A 20624-nucleotide genomic window follows, 5' to 3' on the forward strand; every position below is an offset into this window, starting at 1 on the left:
GGAAACGCAAATTCATACTATTTCAAGCCTTCAAGTGAGATGTTTCTATGATTGGCGACTCTATCTGTCAATCGACATTTCTACAACCAATCATCTTCACCCTCCGTGTGGGCGTATAGAAGGCGTAGATGTTTTTAGCATTCTGATTGGTGCGGTCAATACAGTCTACCGCCACAATACAGGCCCTGTTTGATAATTCCACCGACCCACAACACTGGGACGAGAGAAAAAGAGGGCGGCGGGTTTCATTGAGATTTCTGCGAGTCCCCTCTTGAAACCTGTGGAGGATTTAAAACACATTGACTAGAAAAATCACAATCATCAAAGGTACAGTTTGAAGTTTATAGTCAAATGAAGTGTTTGGGGGTTTGTCTGGGTGATATTACAGAACTGCGAAATCCCCGCTAATGTTAGCCATGCAGCTAGCTTGTCTGCTGATAACAGTTGTGATGTAGCTAACTAGCAAGTTGATGCTAAGTGTTGACCTTAAAGGCTGTAAAGAAACCGTTTGTGTATTTATCATAACAGAGACTATGCGATGGTGAAAATTATTGATCTCTTTGAAATGAACCATTTGCTCTCCATGTGGCATTTACCTTGACAGTTATGTCTGTTTCGTTCGTGAAGTCATGTATTTTCATGCCTGTCGGGGGTTGCATCATGCGATTCCCCAAAATAAAACGTTCTCATTTAACGCCACTGCTATTCACCCGGTATGTTGCTGGTCACAGATGCGATATGATGTTTTAGTGTGTAAGTGAGTTGTGATTTATTTGTGCTGGTCAAATGTTAAAATTCAGTTTAATACAGTAACAATTACAAGTATTATAAAGCTGCGTATTAATGTAATAACAAAGTGTCATAGGACATGCTGCGAAGTGGACCCTTCAAGCTACCAATTCAGAGCAATGAATAGTATGTTAACGTCGTTCCCACATACTTGCAGTTCAGAATTTGTCCATATTAAGTATGCCAGTACAACAGCTACTCCAGGTTGCTAGAAACACAGTATTTATCTGCTGCTTGGGTAATGTATTAAACTCCCAGTCTATGAACAGAAATGCTAAGCTTAGTAAAACTGAAATTTTTCCGACTGGTCCTACTTCCAAGCAAATATTCTGATTTTCTATAAGTTTGAGGAAAGTTTAGTGACTGATAATCAAGATAATAAACATACAATGTTTTTTGTAATGCTAGATAAAAGACTGACTCACTTCTTCATTTTTCCTCAGTGCTGGGACTAAAAACTCCTGAGCAACCTGTGCATCTCCAGTGTTAGTGCTGTCAAGGGGATGTCAGCAGCCTGTCTTGCGCGCCTGGCAAGGTGCAGTGGTCCATATGTTGGTCGCAGTGGTCTTTTTCCTACCAGCGCTCTTCCTCACCCAATCAAGCAGGACAGCCATCTCCAGCTCACAGTCTTCCACAGAAAACTGTACGTTCCCACAGGAAAACTGAATAGCAACACACGCTTTGATGCAGACAGCAGTGGTCGACCTACCACTTGGGACTCATTTGGCATCTGGGACAATCGCATTGATGAGCCCATCCTTCTGCCTCCAAGCATTCGCTATGGCACTCCTATACCCAAAGTCAGTTTATCAAAAGTAGGCTGCGCCTCGCTCATTGGTCAGCGCAAGGAGAATGAGGACCGCTTCCAGGTCTCTCAAATGACAGACAGTATCCTCTACTTTGCTGTGTTTGATGGACATGGAGGGCCAGAAGCAGCTGACTTTTGTGAAAAATATATGGAGAAATTCATCAAGTAAGGAAAAAACTTAATTTGCTGGTTTTACGGTTTGTTCATCTCAAACATTTTAAAAGGAGCAAAATTGACCTATGTATTTTAATATCTGTCAATAATAGATGTCATCAAATCAGTAGATTAGAGCTGATATAAATAACATCTTTTGTCTGTTTTCAGGGACCTTGTGACAAAGGAGTCTGACCTGGAGTCAGTTTTAACACAAGCTTTCCTTGAAGTTGACAAAGCTTTTGCAAAGCACTTACACTTTATCCCAAAAGGTAGGTTCCTCCACTTCACGCATGCACAGATCAACAATGTATATGTAAAAAATTATATTCAAAAGCTGTGAAAATGTGTCATCTTTCCCTTTAAAAACCTCATTTAACCATTCTACCTAGACTTTGAAGCCTTGGATTTCCCAACTGACATAACCTGAGCTCTCTTTGGTAGAGGTCTGTCATATAACAAGAGTTACTGAATAACTGCTGAACAATTAACAGCTACAAGTAGAGCAAACGCTACTGCCATCCTGCTTTTGGCACTGCATTTACCTGGAAAGGATGGAGACAAATTAAAGGAAAAATCAGAGAAAACTGTGGATTAGAAAGCCAAAATTTGTTTTCCATACATAACTCAAGTATATTTTTAATTGGGTAAATATTGTTTTCACAGCTGAATACTTCAGTGTGCCACAGCACGCAGTACCTTGACTGAAAATAAGGACATTTTGAAAAGATTCATGATACATATTTTCCTTCAGTTTGTCTACCACCCACCGATATATTGTTTCTCTGAAAATCACACTATTGAGCATTTGCAAAGCAATACAAAGGGGCAACTTCAGCACCCCACAAGCAAATTAATGCATTATGAATAATGTGATCCACCTGTTGTCCATTTGACAGATTAACAGATTAAAAACCTTAAAAAGTAGTTCTAAATAACTCCAATAGTTTAATGTTTCATACTTTTTTTGTTACTTTAAAAGGTAGTTTACATCTTTTGTGGTCGTATATCGGCCACACTGTATGAAATGTCAAAATATGCCTGTGTGTGTGTGCATGTTATCTACGGCAGCTGCTGACCCAGCTAAGAGCTGGAGGCCCTTGGCACCAATGTGGATGGAGAGGGGCTAAATTTTGAAGGAGAGTCCAGCGGGTCCTAAATCCTGGACTACTGGAAGGTTCCCTATCTTTCTCTGAATCCTCTCTCATCTCTCTCTGTCTCTCTCAACCTCTTCTCCTTATCTTACCTTCTCCTACCAAGTGTATGCAAAGCTTAATGTGCAACAGTGTTTACGTTTGATTAGTTGTGTGAGAAGTACATTGTCCATGAGATACCCTTTGTTTAATCTGAAGGAATTTAATCCAGATTACATTCTGTACAAAACAACACAAACCGTGTCAATCAGCCGTCAGTGATAAATCCGCCAGAGACAATGCTCAAACCATTTCTAAATAAACACAGGACAAGGCTGAACAAATAAAAAAGGATTGATGACTGCAGGTCATCTTCAGAAAACTAGAAAACCTGTTGCTCAGAGAACAACAAACTGTTAAAGCTGTTAGTTTGTATCCCTGAGCTAAAATCAACAGGGGATTGGATTGGGGTTTGCTTAGAGAATTTGTGTCAACATTTTGTTCCATAAAATGGTGACTGTGGCGACAAAGTAGTACTGTTAAATATTTGTTATCTCCAACCCAAACAAAATCCATGCTGTTTATGTGGCCATTGTTTGTTTGAACGTCACAGTAGCAGTCATATTCCAACACCAAATAGATTTTTAGAAGGGGGGAATTACAGACACAGCATTACATAAGTATAGATGCAGCATTGTGCACGGCTTAAATTCTACATGGATTGAATGCATTAGTATGAATCAAGCTTAAGACCTAAACCTGCAGTAAAATGCTCTGGACCATAACTCTGTTCTGCAATAGTTGAACCTGCATGTACGACTGCCTCTTCTGTTGATAACTTCTTATTCTCTAGCTTGCTATAAGAACACTTCATGACCCCCCTTACCCCCATTGTGTTCATGTCTTAGAGTGTGTTTGTGAGAGTGTGTGACCCACTACGTGGTTGTTGTGCACAATGTGAACAGTGACTTTGTGTGGACCTTTTTTAAACATCACATTCCACCTCTGATGTTTCTCTAATGTCTCCGTAGTACCTGGGGTGAATGCAGGAACCACTGCCACTGTGGCCCTGCTGAGGGACGGCATTGAGCTGGTGGTGGCCAGTGTGGGTGATAGCCGTGCAATGATGTGTCGTAAGGGCAAGGCTCTTAAACTCACCGTTGACCACACCCCGGAGAGGAAGGATGAGAAAGAGAGGTAAATGAAGAATCTTATATCTTTTTTTTTTATCAAATAGCCTCAAGCACATTTAATAGCAACAGAGTTGTTTCTGCTGCTTAAAGAAAGACATATTTGACTTACTGTCGCTGTACTGAGATCAGTCTTTGTGTCCTAACCCATCTCAAGGATAAAGAGAAGTGGGGGTTTTATCACCTGGAATAGTCTGGGACAGCCAAATGTCAACGGAAGGTTGGCCATGACTCGTAGCATTGGTGACTTTGACCTAAAGAACATGGGGGTCATTGCGGAGCCTGAGACCAAAAGAGTAACGGTAAGGTTGTAAAATTTAAGTCTCAGCTTAAGAAAATATTTGACATTTTTCAGTAGGTAGACAAAAGACTCATACAGCTTTGTTTGTACTAAAATTATAGACTAATAGACTAATTCTAAATAAGAACAAAATAATAAGGAAATAGTTGTAGAATCATGTTCTTACCAGCACAAATTTTTTGCTGATTATTTCTTAATGAATCGCACTTACACTATATTTATCATCTAGTTTTAGACCTGTCCTTGTATCAGAAATTAATTGAATAAAGAGTTTTTAAATAGTGTTTGCTTTTCCTTACAGTTGCACCATGCCCACGACTCGTTTCTGGCACTTACCACGGATGGTGTTAACTTCATTATGAACAGCCAGGAGATTTGCAACATCATCAGCCAGTGCCCTGACCCCAAGGAGGCCGCTCATAGAATATCTGACCAGGTTAGTCTTAATGCTTTTAATGATTTCCCATGATTAAAGTTAGACTTGAAGTGAAGAGGAATCAACTTGTGAATTTATTAATCATAAATTAAAAAAAATTGCCACAGTAGAGATGGGTGCATAGTCACCTTAAAGCATAAGGTTATCTCAAGTCAAAAATAAACATTGTGTCCTTTCAAAAACACTTTGTGAGCTCTGCTAGTGAAGCGAGTAAGAAAACCGGTGTATGTATATTCAATAACCATTCATTTCTTCTCTCTTAGGCACTGCATTATGGCTCTGAGGACAACAGCACAATTATTGTGGTGCCTTTCGGGGCTTGGGGAAAACACCAAAGTTCAGACTCAAGTTTTTCCTTTAGCAGAAGTTTTGTGTCCAGCGGTCGTTGGGCATAGTTGAACAGCCATCTGATGAAAATCTGCAGGTCTGTGGACCGTTTTATGTGTGCAATACAATCGAACAATGGTGCCCTTGTGGAAATAGATGCCTGCTAAAACATTGATACCCATGAGATACCCAAATGTTATCCAGGTGTTATTTTGAGTAGCATTGTGTTAACTAGTCTCTGTGGGTTGAGGGGTGGTGAATTCATGATGTGCACTCACTAATAACATCATCTTTAAAAGGTTTTATCTCCTAGAACCCCAATCATCTAACAGGTGTTAAGAACTGAGAAGTGTTGGGATGGAGGTAGCATTAGCCTGCTCCACATTTGCAAAAAAATTCAGAGGGTGTCTGCCATTCAGACATTTTATTAGCTATTCAGTTGTTCAGAATCCCTTGGTGTGCATGGTTTTAACAAAACTTGAAAAAGTTACATTTTTGAAAAAGATAAGGACGTTTTTTTCAAAACCTGCTGTCTTGAATAGGTTTCGGACCAATTTCCAGCGTAAATGGTTGATATACGGGCATAGATCAAAGTAGGTAAATACATTAAGTGAACAACACTTGTCAAAGGATTTGAATCAGCGGAGCTTCTGAATGAAAATTCAAAATTTACTTGAATGTAAATGAAACATCAAGACATGTAAAGCAGCTGTAATGCGAGTATCACAAAGTGGAACTGTTTGTGGACACATTTTAGTTCAGGGGTTTTAATTTACCATTCACTGAAGACTGTAAAGCATTAATGCCCAATTGCACAATCTTGATGGTCTGGTAAACTGGTGTGAGTGGAGTTGCGTGATGCTATTTCAGTGTATTTCAAGTTTGACATTTAAACAGTCATGCTTCTGCAATTTAAATATTGCATGTCCTTGTACAAGTGTTGATATCTGTAATTAGTTAAAAACCAGTCTTGTTAGGGCACCAGGAGGTGTTCAGGGTACAGAAATGTACAGTTTATTTTTTTGTAAATAATTCTATTTATGTACATCTGGAATACAGCCTCTGTTGCATTTACTGTATAACTTGTTCAAAAGAATCTTGTGTCATTTCTCACACATGCAGAAGCAAGTGCTTGTGTCATATATGCTACTTTGTTTGGACTAATTTTGGTAAAATCAGTAGTTTGTGATTGAAACCATTAAGAAAGAGCAAAGCACACTTAATGTAACACTAAAGAGCTGTTTGGGTGAGAAAATGTAAGACAATGTGAATGTTTGCTTGAATGCCAGCCATGATACAAGAGTACAGACAAAGCATAGCAGTAATTCAGCTGTATAGCTTTTTTTTTTTGTTTTTTGTGTGAATGTCTGATATGATTTTCAGTGGAAGGCAGATATAAATGGTACACACAATATTGTTGGTATTTGTGTTATGGTGGTTGAAGCAAGACAAATGCTACACTTACTATTTATCAGCATTGTTTGACTACATAGTCATTAATTTTTATCAACACCATCTAAAACTGTTTTGTAAATGCATTTTACTCATATGTGCATTTGAGTGAAACCTTGGTTATTCTAAGAATTTTTAAGTTAAACGTCCTCACAAGCCACCTCAACTGTATAATCCATCTGTCAGAGCCTGTTTAATTTTTATTTTCTGTTTTTTGTTCCATTGGCTTTCAAAATGTGAGTATTTTAGCTGTGGACCTGGATCTGGGACCTTATTGTTGACATTTTTACAGGAACCTGTCAGTAATGTATCATTGAATGGCTTGTGACACCTCAATAAAAAAACTTTACTTGGAAAAAAAAAAACTCTTAAGAACTTGTTATTTTTAATTGGCACTTTTCTAAAAAGCTATTTCAGGTTGTGACTGTGTCACAATGTGAGTGTTTTACATTGCTTTAAAATCAAATTGTACATCTTTGAATGCACAGGACATGTTTGTCACTGTTTTATTAATACCTGTCTGTGAGAAAATGTGAAATTATACTCTCATTTTATTTGAACCACTTGACTAAAAGAAATCATGGTAAGTGCTCAACTGCAGAAAAAAGTCCAATGAAATGTATGAGGAAATAAACTGTTTGAAAATAACAGAAGAGTGAATGACTCAAAAACTGATGAGGAAAAACACCCAGACCAAGCTTTGAGGGAAAAAAAAATCAAAACAAAAATAACTTAGCTTTGAAGAGCTCTTTGCCTTCCACAAAGTTAATAATCTCACAGATGGGTCACACTAACTGTTGGATTCAGTCTCAGGTTGTTTTGTACATTTAGTTAGTTGCTAGATTATGTGGAATAATGTAGAGTTGGCTAATAGTTATGCCTAATCTATTCAAGGTCTGATATGTTATTTATTTTAAAAAGTCATTTGAAATGGGCAATACAAGAAAAAAGTACATAACTTTTGACTGTAGACTACTTCCCTCAATTTATGTGCAACCAAGGACATTTGGACTCTAATTTCTACAGTTAAAAATACTTGATAACTCCTTTAACAGTTTTAGAGTGTTGTTGTGCCTTATCATGCAACACTAATGCAAGTAAGAAAGAAAACCCAAACTTCTGCTGATGCAAGTTAAGTGACTTTAAAATTTGAGTTTTACGCAGAACAGAACTGAGTTGAAGCAAGTGATGCATGTGTAATGATAGACTTCAAAATCTTTGTCATTTGTGTCCTTTCAAAGGGTATGTAAAGGGTTAAACCAATGAGGACGGTGGTAGGATCTCAGCCCAGTCTGTGGCTGGATGGTGAGGCACCTGTCCCTGCTGTCATGAGCTGATGTTGGTCAGCCTGCTCAGTCTCCTGCTCTGTCAGTCTGCAGCAGCAGTGCTCCTGAAGCTGCAGCACCACTCCACACCAGCAGCTTTCTCACAATCCCTCGGCTCGGTAAGTCCCTCACAACAAAACTTATCATTACTTATCAATCAGAGGTGTAGGAAAGATTTATTCTGAGGCAATGTTTTGTTTTGATTTTCTCTTTTAATGTGAAAACATTTATCATTAGTTTTACATTAACAGTATTTTAGTCACTCGGATTTATCTCGATTTTGACATTTAGGAAGCAGCCACCTTGATGTAAACTGTAATAATTAATAGTTTGAATACTGTCATTCCATTTTTCTCTGTTATTATCGATGATGGTCAATTTCTTTCTTTCTCTTTATTTTGTATTAAAAAATAAAATAAAATATATTGATTAATCAATTAATCAAAAAAAATTATGGTGTTATAGGACCATACAAGATACTAAATCTATTGTAAAAAAAAAAAATGTGAAAAAAAAAATGCAGATTGTTGAAATACCATATTTTTAAGTATCCTAATATGACATTGTTGACCTAGGTGTGCGCCTTATCAACAATAACAAAAGTCTATGAAATCTAATATTTCTCTGCTTTATCAAAAAATTCAAAATAAAAATTGCAGCAAGAAAGTACAAGAAAATATTAATAATTACAAAATTAAAGAACAATATGACATAATTCACCTTAAATTAAGTGGAGATTGTAAATTTGAATGTAGTACACACAATAGTTTGAACTGTTATCTTATAGACATGAAAAGTTTATCCCCTGACCAATATGTTATAACATAGTGGATCTGATACGATCTTTGGTATGTGTAGAATATGAATCAATTGGTAATAACAAGACACAAAGGTCAATTTAGCTGCATCAACACCTGACCGGGTATGTTGAAAATTTGCTACAACAAGCATCGAGGGGTTAAGCTTTAGAAGAAAATTTAATTGTTTTGCTTGTAAATTCTGTATTAATTTAACTGTTTGTGTGAGTAAATGTCTATTTCATATTATTAGTTATTTCCTATTTTGCTTTTCATGAGTACATTTGAGAGGTCAGGTAGAAAACCACGTTTGTGGCGAAGATCTTTTTGATGCTAAAAAAGGATATAATTGTGTAATATTTCAAACATTTGTCATTTCACGACAATTTTCCTACTGAAGTTTAATAATTTGTCTTGCTTAGGGATGTTTTATGAGCTTTTTTTTAGGTTAGTTTCTTTAATTATATTAGCATGATGAACTGTGTCTTTTCCCTGAAAGTGTTTAACATAGACAAACATACTTATGAACAAGTTTCCATTTAACACAATGATAAACACTTAATTTTTTATGTGGAGATTGGTCGTTTTTTGTCCCCTAAGGTTTAAAAGCTGGTGAGCGTGCCTGTGTTATTCCTGATATACTTCATCCTCTCATCATGTCAAGTAGCTGCAGGGTGTTTTATTTTTTGTAAATTACCCAAACCCTCAAAATTATATTTGGGTTTGATCAACTCAGTTTTTTTTTCCTTAACACAAACAGTAAACAGTGAATGACAGCTGTGGCTTTCTAACCCTCATATTTACTCATTTCAGTCTGTACGTTCCCTTCCCATTCAGGGTTTTTTTCAGCAGACAGAAATGGAGAGAGCCAATCACATCAACATTGCAATGATTGAAGATATCGGCACCAATGGGATGGCCAGGTCAAAAGCTGGCTTGGCTATGGACCAGAACAAGCAGCCATGTGGCTCCACCGTGAGCTTCCACAACATCCATTACAAAGTGCCGCTGAAGAGTGGCTTCCTCTGCCACCAAAAAATAAGTCATAGGGAAATACTGGTGGACCTCAAGTAAGTATCACAATCTAATCCTTTCTTTTTTTCTATGTTGTCTGTTTCTGTATCCTCCAAATTAAACTTTCTTTCTTATCTGATCATTTTTTAAGGCAGCTATGCATTCAAATGCAGCCCTCAGTGGTCCTTGGTTTGTCGAGTTGCAGAAAAAAAGAGAATTTTTTGTTTTTGGCTCAGAAATGAAGAAAAAACACTTTCGATTCCCTTAATTCCAGCAACTACATTACTGAAGAGCAGCTTCACGCCAAGTCAGCACAGCTTTTTTGCATCCTTAACCAGAGCAAGACAATGGTGAATGGACTCTTATATTAGTTTCTTTCAAATGGCATTAAATATCTCTGACATTTCCCATGGCAGAATGAATCATTTCACACAACTGTTGGAACCTTTTCCAGCCTAAGTGTTAATTATGGGATATTAAGCATGGTTTCTTGCATATAATCTCTCTGATGCACTAAAGCGTAGACTGCCAGGGGAACAAATTAAACACTGTCACGTGATTCACTGCCAGGCTTTTATTCAGTCTATTAATTCCTTTTTATATCACTGACCCTCTGAGTGCTCTGGTCTCTCTGAAGTCAAAGGATTTGCTTTTGATTTTTTTAACACCAAATTTTAGTTTTCTTTTGTGTGTGCTGAGCCTTGAGAGTGGCAAATCCTTTCATGATCTCCATTTCATTTTGGAAGGGGAATAAAGTAATTAAGGGTAGGTGCATTTTGAGAAAGAGTTGGCTTAATGTTGAAATTACCCTGACGGGTAAAAAACACATGAACATTTACTCCTCCATTCAACACTGAGATGTAAAGATTGCTCAGAACAGACACCATACCACCTAGCATGACTCATGGAAAACTATTGTTTCTAAATAATCCTTGTCCTTGTGTAAAAAAAATGAAAATAAAAAATAAAAAATGGCTTTTAGTTAAACTGTTGACAATCCGTTGACTTTTATTAAACTACGCTATCTGCTTCAGTGGAGCCATATTAGTAAAGAAAAAGTTGCTGGTCTGACTGTTAAAGCACATGCCCCCACACTGCGGCTATAGTCCTTGTTGCAGTGGTCACTGGTTCAACTAACCTATCACTGCTTTTAACTGTATGACTTACCCCTCTCTCGACCCCCAACATGTCTCATCTCAGCTGTCCTGTCAATAAAGAAAGAAATGGCCCCAGATTTTTTTTTTTTTAATTAGCAAAGAACATTAATGCAAAAATGTGCATTCAAACTTGGCTGTAAAATCCCTTCACCCTTTCTGAAGAGTTTACTGAGACTTGTGTGTTGTTGTCTGTCAGTGGGCTCATGAGACCTGGACTAAATGCTATTCTTGGACCAACTGGGAGTGGAAAATCCTCGTAAGTGAATTTAACAGCATTTTTCTTGATATGTAGATCCCAAAACTCCTTCTAATAATAGTTCATGTGTTAAAAGATTTTTGGATATTCTGGCTGCGAGAAAAGATCCGTCTGGTCTGTCAGGAGAAGTACTCATCGACAGAGCACCACAGCCCCCAAACTTCAAGTGTCTTTCTGGCTACGTGGTTCAGGTACTGTTGAACCATTTGTTTTTCTTATTGTTGTCGTTGTTGCCCATTTGCAGGACAAGACAAATAAGCTCTAAACATAACACTTATTTTTTTGAATACATTTAACATGGCAGATTTGTGTACCTCCAGCAGATATAGAGCAGCAATAGGTTTCCTTTAGGTGCTCCTAAAAGCTGATTAGCCAGTCTCTGAATTATTGCTTTGTTGTTTGGATCTGGACAGATGGTGTGAAGTGGATTCTTTCTCACTTTCCCTGTAAAAAAAAAAAAAAACATTCAATGGTTGTTTTGTTTGAAAATATCAAAACAATGTGACTTTATTTAACATTTTTATTGTTATGCCCCTGAAAAAACTGTAACTCTGAAGATGAAGAGCCGGGTAATAGTTTTCTTTGGGTTAAAAAACTTGACATTTCAAATTACAAAGTTGAAAAACTAACTTTTGATACAAACATCAACTATGGATGTATTTTACCAACAAAAAAATAATGATAATAATAATAATTTCTTGTCAGCGTCGTTGTCAGCCTTCGTGTTAGCCTGAAAAAGAGACATTGGAGGAATAATTGACTGAAATTGTCCAGAAAACCACGACTGTGCATCTTATGAGTCTTTTGTACTTCAGATTGTTTGGAAGACGAAAACACATTTCACAGGTTTTAAGTTGCATTAAACAAAATTTTACACGTCATTCTTTTGGTTTCATTCAACATTTTCAGAATTCATTGATTTTTTTTTTAATCAATTTAGAAGTAATGTAAGGGTTAAGACAATAACATTGTTTTATTCTCAAAAAATGCAAAACCTTTGTGTCTTGCTCATTAATATAAGGTCTTTGTTATTGGTGCCAATATTTTCACTCTGAAAAAAGAAGGGAGCTTGACAGGTAAAATACAAAGTCAACCACCTTCTGACCTTGACCCTGTGCTCATGTCTCCTCTGTCAGGAAGATGTGGTCATGGGCACCTTGACAGTAAGAGAGAACCTGCGTTTCTCTGCAGCACTGCGGCTGCCAAGCTCGGTGCCTCAAAGTGAGAAGGAGGCTCGGGTCAGTCACCTCATTGAAGAGCTGGGTCTCAGCAAGGTGGCTGACTGTAAGGTAAGTTCACACCCATGGTCCTCATGCTTCAGGTGGGTGATACAATAAAAACCTTTTCTGTTTATTTTTCTTTTTGTCTTCAGGTGGGAACACAGATGACTCGTGGAATCTCTGGAGGAGAGAGGAAGAGGACAAACATCGGCATGGAGCTAATTATTGATCCCCCAGTTCTCTTTCTCGATGAACCAACCACAGGACTGGATGCTAGCACAGCTAACTCTGTTCTACTGCTGCTGAAAAGGTTTTTTAATGTTACTCTAGTTTCATCATAGACTGCACATATTATATTCACAATCTATATCTCTTTATGACACTATTAACCCAAGCGAAGCACATATTTTGATTTCATTGAAAAACTTTTCTTTGCCCTTTTACTTTCAATAATTAGGAATAATGTGTCAGTGAAAAGTCAAGAAAAACAGAACAATTTTCCTTATAAATAAGCAAAAAGATAATGATGCAATAACTTTGACCAAATTGATTTAGTTTTCTTTTTTTCTACCAAGTTGTGATTTAAATTGTTTTCAGAATCTGAAATTTTATTCTGATGAGAGGGCTGTCTCATGGATCATCTAAAAGACAATGCATTTGTCATGTTTCATATAGTCTGATAACTGCTTCATAATTTAAAAGCTTTTTAAGTTAAGAGGCAATTTTTTACTGAATTAATTCCTGAAATTGATTTATATTAAAAATCTATAAAGATCACATTTCAAATATTTACACATTTATTCAAACATTTTAAGCTGACAGGTACTATTTCAATAATAAAACACAAAGCTTAAAAACATATTGTTGACAGGGTTTTTTTATACTACACTGTAGCTGTTTTTATTTTTATTTTTTTTTAAATATATATTATGGTTGAACAATTTACTTTGTGTTTTTCAGAATGGCCAATCATGGAAGAACTATAATAATGTCCATCCACCAACCTCGATACTCCATCTACAGGTTGTTTGAAACTCTGACTCTGCTGGTCAGTGGTAAAATGGTTTACCATGGACCAGCACCAAATGCTTTGGATTACTTTGCCAACATCGGTGAATATAGTTTTTTTTATATATATATATATATAGTTCATGAGGTTTCACTGTCATTGGAATGTTATATTTGCAGACGGTTGTGTAGGTTTCTCATGTGGCTTACATCACTAAAAATAAATAACATCTCAGTATCACCTCAGCTAGGTTATACCATTATGGATCATGGATCATTGTAATCTGTAATCTGATTTTCAGGTTTTCCCTGTGAGCCCCACAACAACCCAGCTGATTTCTTTCTGGATGTTATTAATGGAGACTCCACAGCAACAACCATGACAAAAATGCATGGGTCTGAAGGTAACAGCAATCACACACAACTCAATGAATTCTTCTGACATAACCTGGAAAATGCTTAAGTAATTCTCTTAATCACACAAATAAGAAGGAAAACAGTTACAGTAATGACAGGGACTGGGTAATGACCATCCATATGTCCTTACATAAATGAATACATTAATAAAGGAGTTGTAATTTTCATTAACTACAGCAACTCCTAAGAGCAAAAACTAAACAAAAGCACATTCACAAATATAATTTAAAAAATAAATGGAAAATTATATATATATATATATATATATATATATATATATATATATATATATATATATATATATATATATATATATATATATATATATATATATATATATATATATATATATATATATACAGCAGCAACTTCCAAGTAATAAAGAAATATACAGAAAAGTAATGATAGGATACTTTCCAAAAGAACCTTAGAAAAAAAAGAAAACATTCATTTTCTCTAAATCGGTTTGTCGCAGTGAATCAACCTTGCAGTGAGAATGAAAAATACTAAATTTCACTTTATGTTAATATGCTTATAAGTGTTGTTTTCAATTATTTCTTTTTATTTCAAGTTTAAAACAAATGATTGGTTGCTATATGGTATAGTAGACCACGAGTATATGTAGTTCTTAAACATGTCATTCTTGTCCTGTGGTGTGCATGGACAGATATGGACTTTGAGGAGCTCAGCAGCTCTCGGCAGAGCATCGAGGAGCGCTTGGTAGAGGAGTTCAGGAACAGCAGCTACTCTAGCGACACAAAAGCCGAGCTGGAGCGCATTGTCCAGGACAAGGACTGTACGTCATGCCCGAAATACCGCACCATCACCTACAACAGCTCTTTCTTCCACCAGCTGCACTGGGTGCTCAGGAGGACATTTCAGAATCTGATGCTGAGCCCTCAAATCTCTGTGGCACAGGTAATACATCACAAATTCACTCTTTGATACAGAATTTAACCTGAACAGTCATAAAGTACAAGCCATCTGTTTCATTTGTCACTGTGGCTGATTGAGCATATGCACAAAGGATGTTTTTATGTGACCTGATTTCTTTTTTCCACTCTAACATAAGTGGGTTTTGAATTTCTTTGGGCCAAATCCAAGTCCAGTCAAAAGTCTTTGAAACTTAAATTTAAAGAAGTTTTCATCTTTAATTTTTTGCATGGCTGCAGGGATAAAATAGCCCATATGCTGAGAATTAGATTAGGATATTGATACCACTCTCATGTCTGTACAGTTTAGCTATAGCTGAAGTGTGTCGCCTGTTAGCTTGGCTTGGGCTGATAAAAAGAGAGAAAGGTCAAATCTTGCTAATTGTGACTACTTTTAGGAGTTTTGCACCTTTTTCTTTAAGATATTTTTGCTTTTTTAATGCACAGCATCAAATTTTGTTATTTTCTGGTAAAAGAATTTATGCAACATGGACATGGAGCATTTGATGTAATATTGAAGGGATATAAAATAAATATTCTATGATAAAAACAGTGGTATCCAATTTAGGATTTTTTTTTTTAATTTTATTTATTACTTTTTAAGGTTATTTTTGAGCTTCTATGCCTTCAATTAAATAGTAGAGGTCAGTGGCTAGAGCGGGAAACAGGGCGAGAGAGGGAAGTGACATGCAGGGCGAACCTAATAGAGCGCGCGCGACTCTATCCAATAGGCCGTCTGCACTTCAAGAATTTGATATATATATATATATATATATACACATCTAAATTTTCGTCCTACACTATGCTAATAGACATTTGTCGTCCTACACTATGCTTTCAGACATGAAAGTGGCATTTGTATACCAGTGAGACTCGACAAAACAAAAATAAGTTGATTTACACTGTTTCTTCATGCTGCTCGTTAATGTGTGAGACTTAAATCCAAACCATTATTAATTATTTGTGGCAGCAGGCGAAATTGAAAGTGCTACCCCAATAATCATGTTACATTTTGATTGATAAATGCCTGCTGGACAGCGCTCTACAGCTCTGTGAGACCCTTGCAGCATTGTAAAGTGTACTCATCTGCAGTCACATATTCTTTTAGGTCTCTCAGACCATTAATCTTTATTTTAGCAGAGATCAACAGCCAGTTCCCCTGTCAGTGTATGGGCAGGTTCGAACACAGTATTTGGCACATATGACCTTAGTTGTGGTAAAAACATCAGAAGGGTGAAAACAAAAAACACTCATTGTGAGTGCTGTTATGATCATGAACAGGATACACAGATAACACTTAGAAGGGGTCAAGACTTAATGCTCTCATTAGTCACCCCATGGCGGCAAAATGCCTTTAGAAGTCTCCTCACTTTAAGAATTATTAACAGCTAATTGGCCCCAAATAAGTCAGAGTAATCCTTCAAGAGGGTCTCTGAGAGGCGTGGGTGCAGTAATCGGCTTTGGTGACTGTTGTGACCCTACTCTTGACTCTTTGGGCCAGGATCTGAACTGATATCATATCTGGCCAAAGCCCCTTGGCCCCGGTCCGGTTCTCGTCACATGATGGCGTCATGACCTATCAATTCACTGCCTTGCTTTCACATGAAGGGCTGCGGGGAATGAGGTGAAAAAAGCTCAACCGTATGAGCTTATCCCTTCACCCTGGGAACCGCTTAGTCCTGTCATAATCTGTAAATTTTTAGGATTACAACTTGTGTCCCTTTCGCTTTTCTCACTCTTTTCTTGCCATCTTCCCCCACCGGCTGTGATGCTTGTTCTGAGAGGCCGCCGTGGAGGAGGAGGAGCAGGGCATCCACTTGACCCTTGATCCCCTGAAAGATTGACTTGTTTTTTTCTCAAAGGAGGCACCGTGTCCATTTTATTTCTCCCCCCTTTTTTTTTTAAAGAAACCAAGACAGTCAACAAGTACTGTGTCTACAGTTCTTGTCCCTCCCTGTTCACAAACCTGTGAAGTCCAAAGAGAAGATAAAGTGTTAAAGTTTTGACTCGCCATTTTCAGTCACATTCACTTGGAAGAAACTTTTGAAGACCCACTGTTCGACACACAGCGTATATGCTGCTTAGGTTAGATAGTTTCTGTCTATTCTGTAAATCATTTCTGACTTGTGTGCAGTAAAGAGTGTGCACACCCTATGTACAAGCTTTTCTGTGTAAAAATACTTGTCTGTGATGTTTTCTCCATTAAGAATTAATCGATACAAACTTCGGAGCGTACTCACAGACACACAAGTGCTTACATACTGGTGCAAAATAATGGGCTATTCTTTGCATCTGTACACCTTTAAAGTTGATTTTGTATGAGATTCTGATGTTCAATAATTTCAACCATGCAGGTTGGGGTCCACATTTTCCTTGGCCTCATAGTAGGAGCCATTTTCTACGGGGTAAAAGATGATCAGAGTGGAATCCAGAACAGGTGAGAAGATTGCTACAATACAACAACAGCAAATAACTTGTGTACATCTCATATATGAATATCTGATCCTATGTATGATGCTATTGAATTGTTAAAGAGACTTACTGGGTGTTAGAGTCACATTTAGAGTAGGTGGAGCTAATGGTACAAAATTGCTTGAAGTGGCATGCTTTTTTTTAAAACAAGTTGGTCGGTAGAAACACAGCGGAAACTGAATGTGTAAATTGTTTTTATCTTATTTAAGCAAAAAATGTCTTATATATTCAAAATGAGTCATATTTACACGTTCATAAAAATGTCTTATGACACCTGCATTGCTTGCAATTAGTCAGAAAATCTGCAAGTGGGATAAGTAAAATGTATTTGTCAAGCTTCTTGAAATCAGAATTATATGTTATTAAAAGAGTACAATTTTTTACACCCCATTACAACATAAATTCTTGCTTAGATGTCAGTTTTTGTAGAATGTGAAATAAACAACATGCCTGCACTTGGCAACTGTTGCTCTAGGTGCAGCCACATAGAACAAATAAGCGAGATTTAATGAATTGTTACACAAAATAAAAAAGGGGGAGATTAATGAGGAAAGCATTGTAAAACTTAACCAGCGTCGATCAACAGCATCAATATTTTTTTATATTGCTATTAAATTGCATATTGATTGTTACAACATGTCTGTCAATGATTTTTCAGACTTTAACAACAAAAAAGTGTGAAAAGTAGAGCTAGTCCTGCATGGCTAATCCTCTTACCATATTTATTAGGGCACAACCTGGTACTTACAAGCCCAGTGAAGCACTAAGAAACCTCAACAGCCCCCCTCTGTTCTCTCTGTGCATGGCTGAGTTGGCTATAAGGCCCTAATTCCATTATACTCATGGTCAATGCATAGGGTGCATGACAGTCACCAATGTACAGCCCAGAGTTATTCAGCCCAGAGCACGAGCGGAACCAGACACTTTTAAGCACATGTATGTGGATCTGGACCACGAGAAATTAAATACCATAATCTGTGCGGTGTTGACCTTTCAAAGTCAGCCCTCTGTCTATGTTAGACTTTCAGATTATGGCTACAATGTTGGAGTACAAGCCTAAGGCTCAGTCATTGTGCTGAGATTAACTAACATGAGTTAAATCTGGAAAACGGTAACTCTGGATGGAGATGGCCGAATTATGAAACTAAATGCATATATTCTTGCATAGAGCACAACATTAATAAAGATGCAAAATTCAAGTTGTTCATTCAAGAAAACAGTCAGACAGCTGTCTTCCCCACCCCCGCTGACAGGATGGGCGCTCTCTTCTTCATCACCACCAACCAGTGTTTCAGCACAGTGTCTGCAGCTGAGCTCTTCATCATGGAGAGGAAACTATTTGTGTGAGTCATCTTTCAGGAAGACAGTTTTTAACAATATTACAACATCTTTGCAGATAATACAGCATGAGTGGGAGCAGTTGGAGTCTGATAACTGTCTGTTGTTTTCTTGGGACAGGCATGAGTACATCAGTGGCTACTACAGGGTATCCGTCTACTTCCTGTCCAAGATTTTGTCTGATATCACTCTGCGCATCCTCACCTCTGTCATCTTCAGCTGCATCGTCTACTTTCTGATTGGTAAAAAAATCCAAATCTGTTATCATTGTTGTTGTTTGATTTGTTGTTTCTATACCTGAAACCGGATCTAATACCTTTTTTTCTTAGAATTTGCTCTCCTGTTAACAATATGTGACTGTGTGTCCATTCAGGGCTCAAATTCACACTAGAAGCTTTTGTGGTCTTCACGCTGACAGTGACACTGGTGGCGTTTACAGCCACAGCCATGACCTTGGCCATCTCAGCTGATCAGAGCGTTGTGGCCCTCGCGAACATCTTCATGACAATCTCCTTTGTCTTTATGATGGTGAGAGACCCTACCAGTGCCCACAAAAGGGACAATTTATGAAACAACAATTGTTAGAAATATAAATCTTAAACAATTTACTAAAAAGTCTGAAGTTCCCAATAAAGAGGTTAACATACAGTACATTCATGTCTTGCTGATAAAGTGATCATCTCTTTTAAGCATTCAACGTAAAGACGGTCAGGAAAACACAAACATGACGAAGATATTTGACACAAACTGTATGAAAAAAAGTATTTAATATGTTTGTTTACTAAAAGCACATACTTCTTTTAATAAATACAATATTTTGGTTTCATTAGATATTCTCAGGTCTTCTGGTGAATCTACCCAGTGTCATGGACTGGCTGGCCTGGCTGAAGTACCTCAGTATTCCTCGATATGGACTTGCAGTAAGTCAGGACTAACAGGAAGTTTTAGAAGTAACGTCAGTGATAGCTTTACATAGTTAGAAACAGTCTTATGCATCATCTTGTGCTCTTTTGTCCCTCGGTGGAGAATCTCTGAGTATAGTCAGTTTGAAAACCAGAGACGAGCAAATATTTGTTGCTTATTTATTCTGCTGTCTGTGTTCAGGCCCTGAAGATCAATGAGTTCGTTGGTTTGAAGTTCTGTGAGGAGTCTATGATCAGAAACACGAGCATCCCATCCACAGAGACTAACTGCAGCGTGAGCACAGCTGGTCTGACGTAAGTAGACTGAAACACATCTTAGACAAGCTCTGATTGTGTCTTACTGTTTTACACCATCTCTGTGATCTATTTCTCTGATATTCACAACGTTATTTGACTTACAAAAATTAGATGACCACAATATAAAACTTCATATTGTATTAATTGGTGACAAACTGAGGTTTGTGTTGTTTCAGATGTACAGGAGAGCAGTACCTGGACTACCTGGGAATAGAGTCCACCACCTGGGGACTCTGGGGAAATCATGTTGCTTTGATCATTATGGCGGTCATATTCCTCATCATTGCCTATCTGAAATTACGTTACATCAAGAAATTCACTTAAATATCTGATTCAGAAAGATTTTTAACAAAGAGTTTCTCATATTAAAGAAGAAAACTGTCATTTTGAAAATATTGTACACTTTGTTGCAGAATGGTAGATGGGGGGCTGGAGGGTCTCCCTTAGATCATGGACTTGATGAATACTCGATTCTGATTGGTCTCAGAATTCCACTGTCATAGCTTTAGCCCTATTGAAGACTCTAATTACTTCAGCTATGATCCATCTGCTGTACATGTCTGCATTTAAGTATGGAGTTGAAGCCAAGAGACAGTTAGCTTAGTTCAGCTGAGCAAAGCTTAGCTTAGCTTCACTTTGTTTAGCCTTGCTGAATCAGTGTAGCGAGGGGAGACAGCTGACTTCAGGAGCTGGGCTGGCTCTGTCCTGTTAACACCTTGTGAAAATACCTATTATTGTTGTGTTTTATGCTTAACATTAGGTAATCATAACTTCTAGAAAATACTTTGCAGAATTTAGTTTCATAGGGCGATAGGTACTTTGCTTTAAACATTGTCTGGCAACTTTTTTATTACAAAAAGTTGTTTACTGAGATGTATT

General features: G+C 37.3%; 2 protein-coding genes across 2 annotated transcripts; both read left to right on the top strand.

Annotated features, from left to right (window-relative positions):
- The first annotated feature begins 163 nt into the window (after positions 1-163).
- Positions 164-7110, top strand: ppm1kb (protein phosphatase, Mg2+/Mn2+ dependent 1Kb). The gene is made up of 7 exons (XM_074685830.1): positions 164-327; positions 1233-1762; positions 1922-2022; positions 3915-4080; positions 4231-4375; positions 4676-4810; positions 5074-7110. Exons 2-7 carry the CDS (start codon positions 1293-1295, stop codon positions 5203-5205), a joined length of 1149 nt encoding a protein of 382 aa, XP_074541931.1. The 5' UTR covers positions 164-327; positions 1233-1292; the 3' UTR covers positions 5206-7110.
- A 761-nt stretch (positions 7111-7871) lies between these two features.
- Positions 7872-20452, top strand: abcg2d (ATP binding cassette subfamily G member 2 (JR blood group)). Its single transcript, XM_074694619.1, has 16 exons — positions 7872-8033; positions 9549-9781; positions 11079-11138; positions 11215-11329; positions 12275-12427; positions 12511-12668; positions 13319-13470; positions 13669-13770; positions 14451-14701; positions 17070-17152; positions 18441-18530; positions 18646-18767; positions 18899-19053; positions 19356-19445; positions 19630-19742; positions 19922-20452. The coding sequence occupies exons 1-16, from the start codon at positions 7926-7928 to the stop codon at positions 20067-20069; spliced, it is 2133 nt and encodes a 710-aa protein (XP_074550720.1). The 5' UTR covers positions 7872-7925; the 3' UTR covers positions 20070-20452.
- The last annotated feature ends 172 nt before the right edge of the window (positions 20453-20624 follow it).

The sequence above is a fragment of the Halichoeres trimaculatus genome, unplaced genomic scaffold (genome assembly GCF_033239565.1).
Source record: "Halichoeres trimaculatus isolate MK-OKI-2021-1 unplaced genomic scaffold, fHalTri1.1 fHalTri1_scaffold_2, whole genome shotgun sequence".
NCBI lineage: Eukaryota > Metazoa > Chordata > Actinopteri > Labriformes > Labridae > Halichoeres > Halichoeres trimaculatus.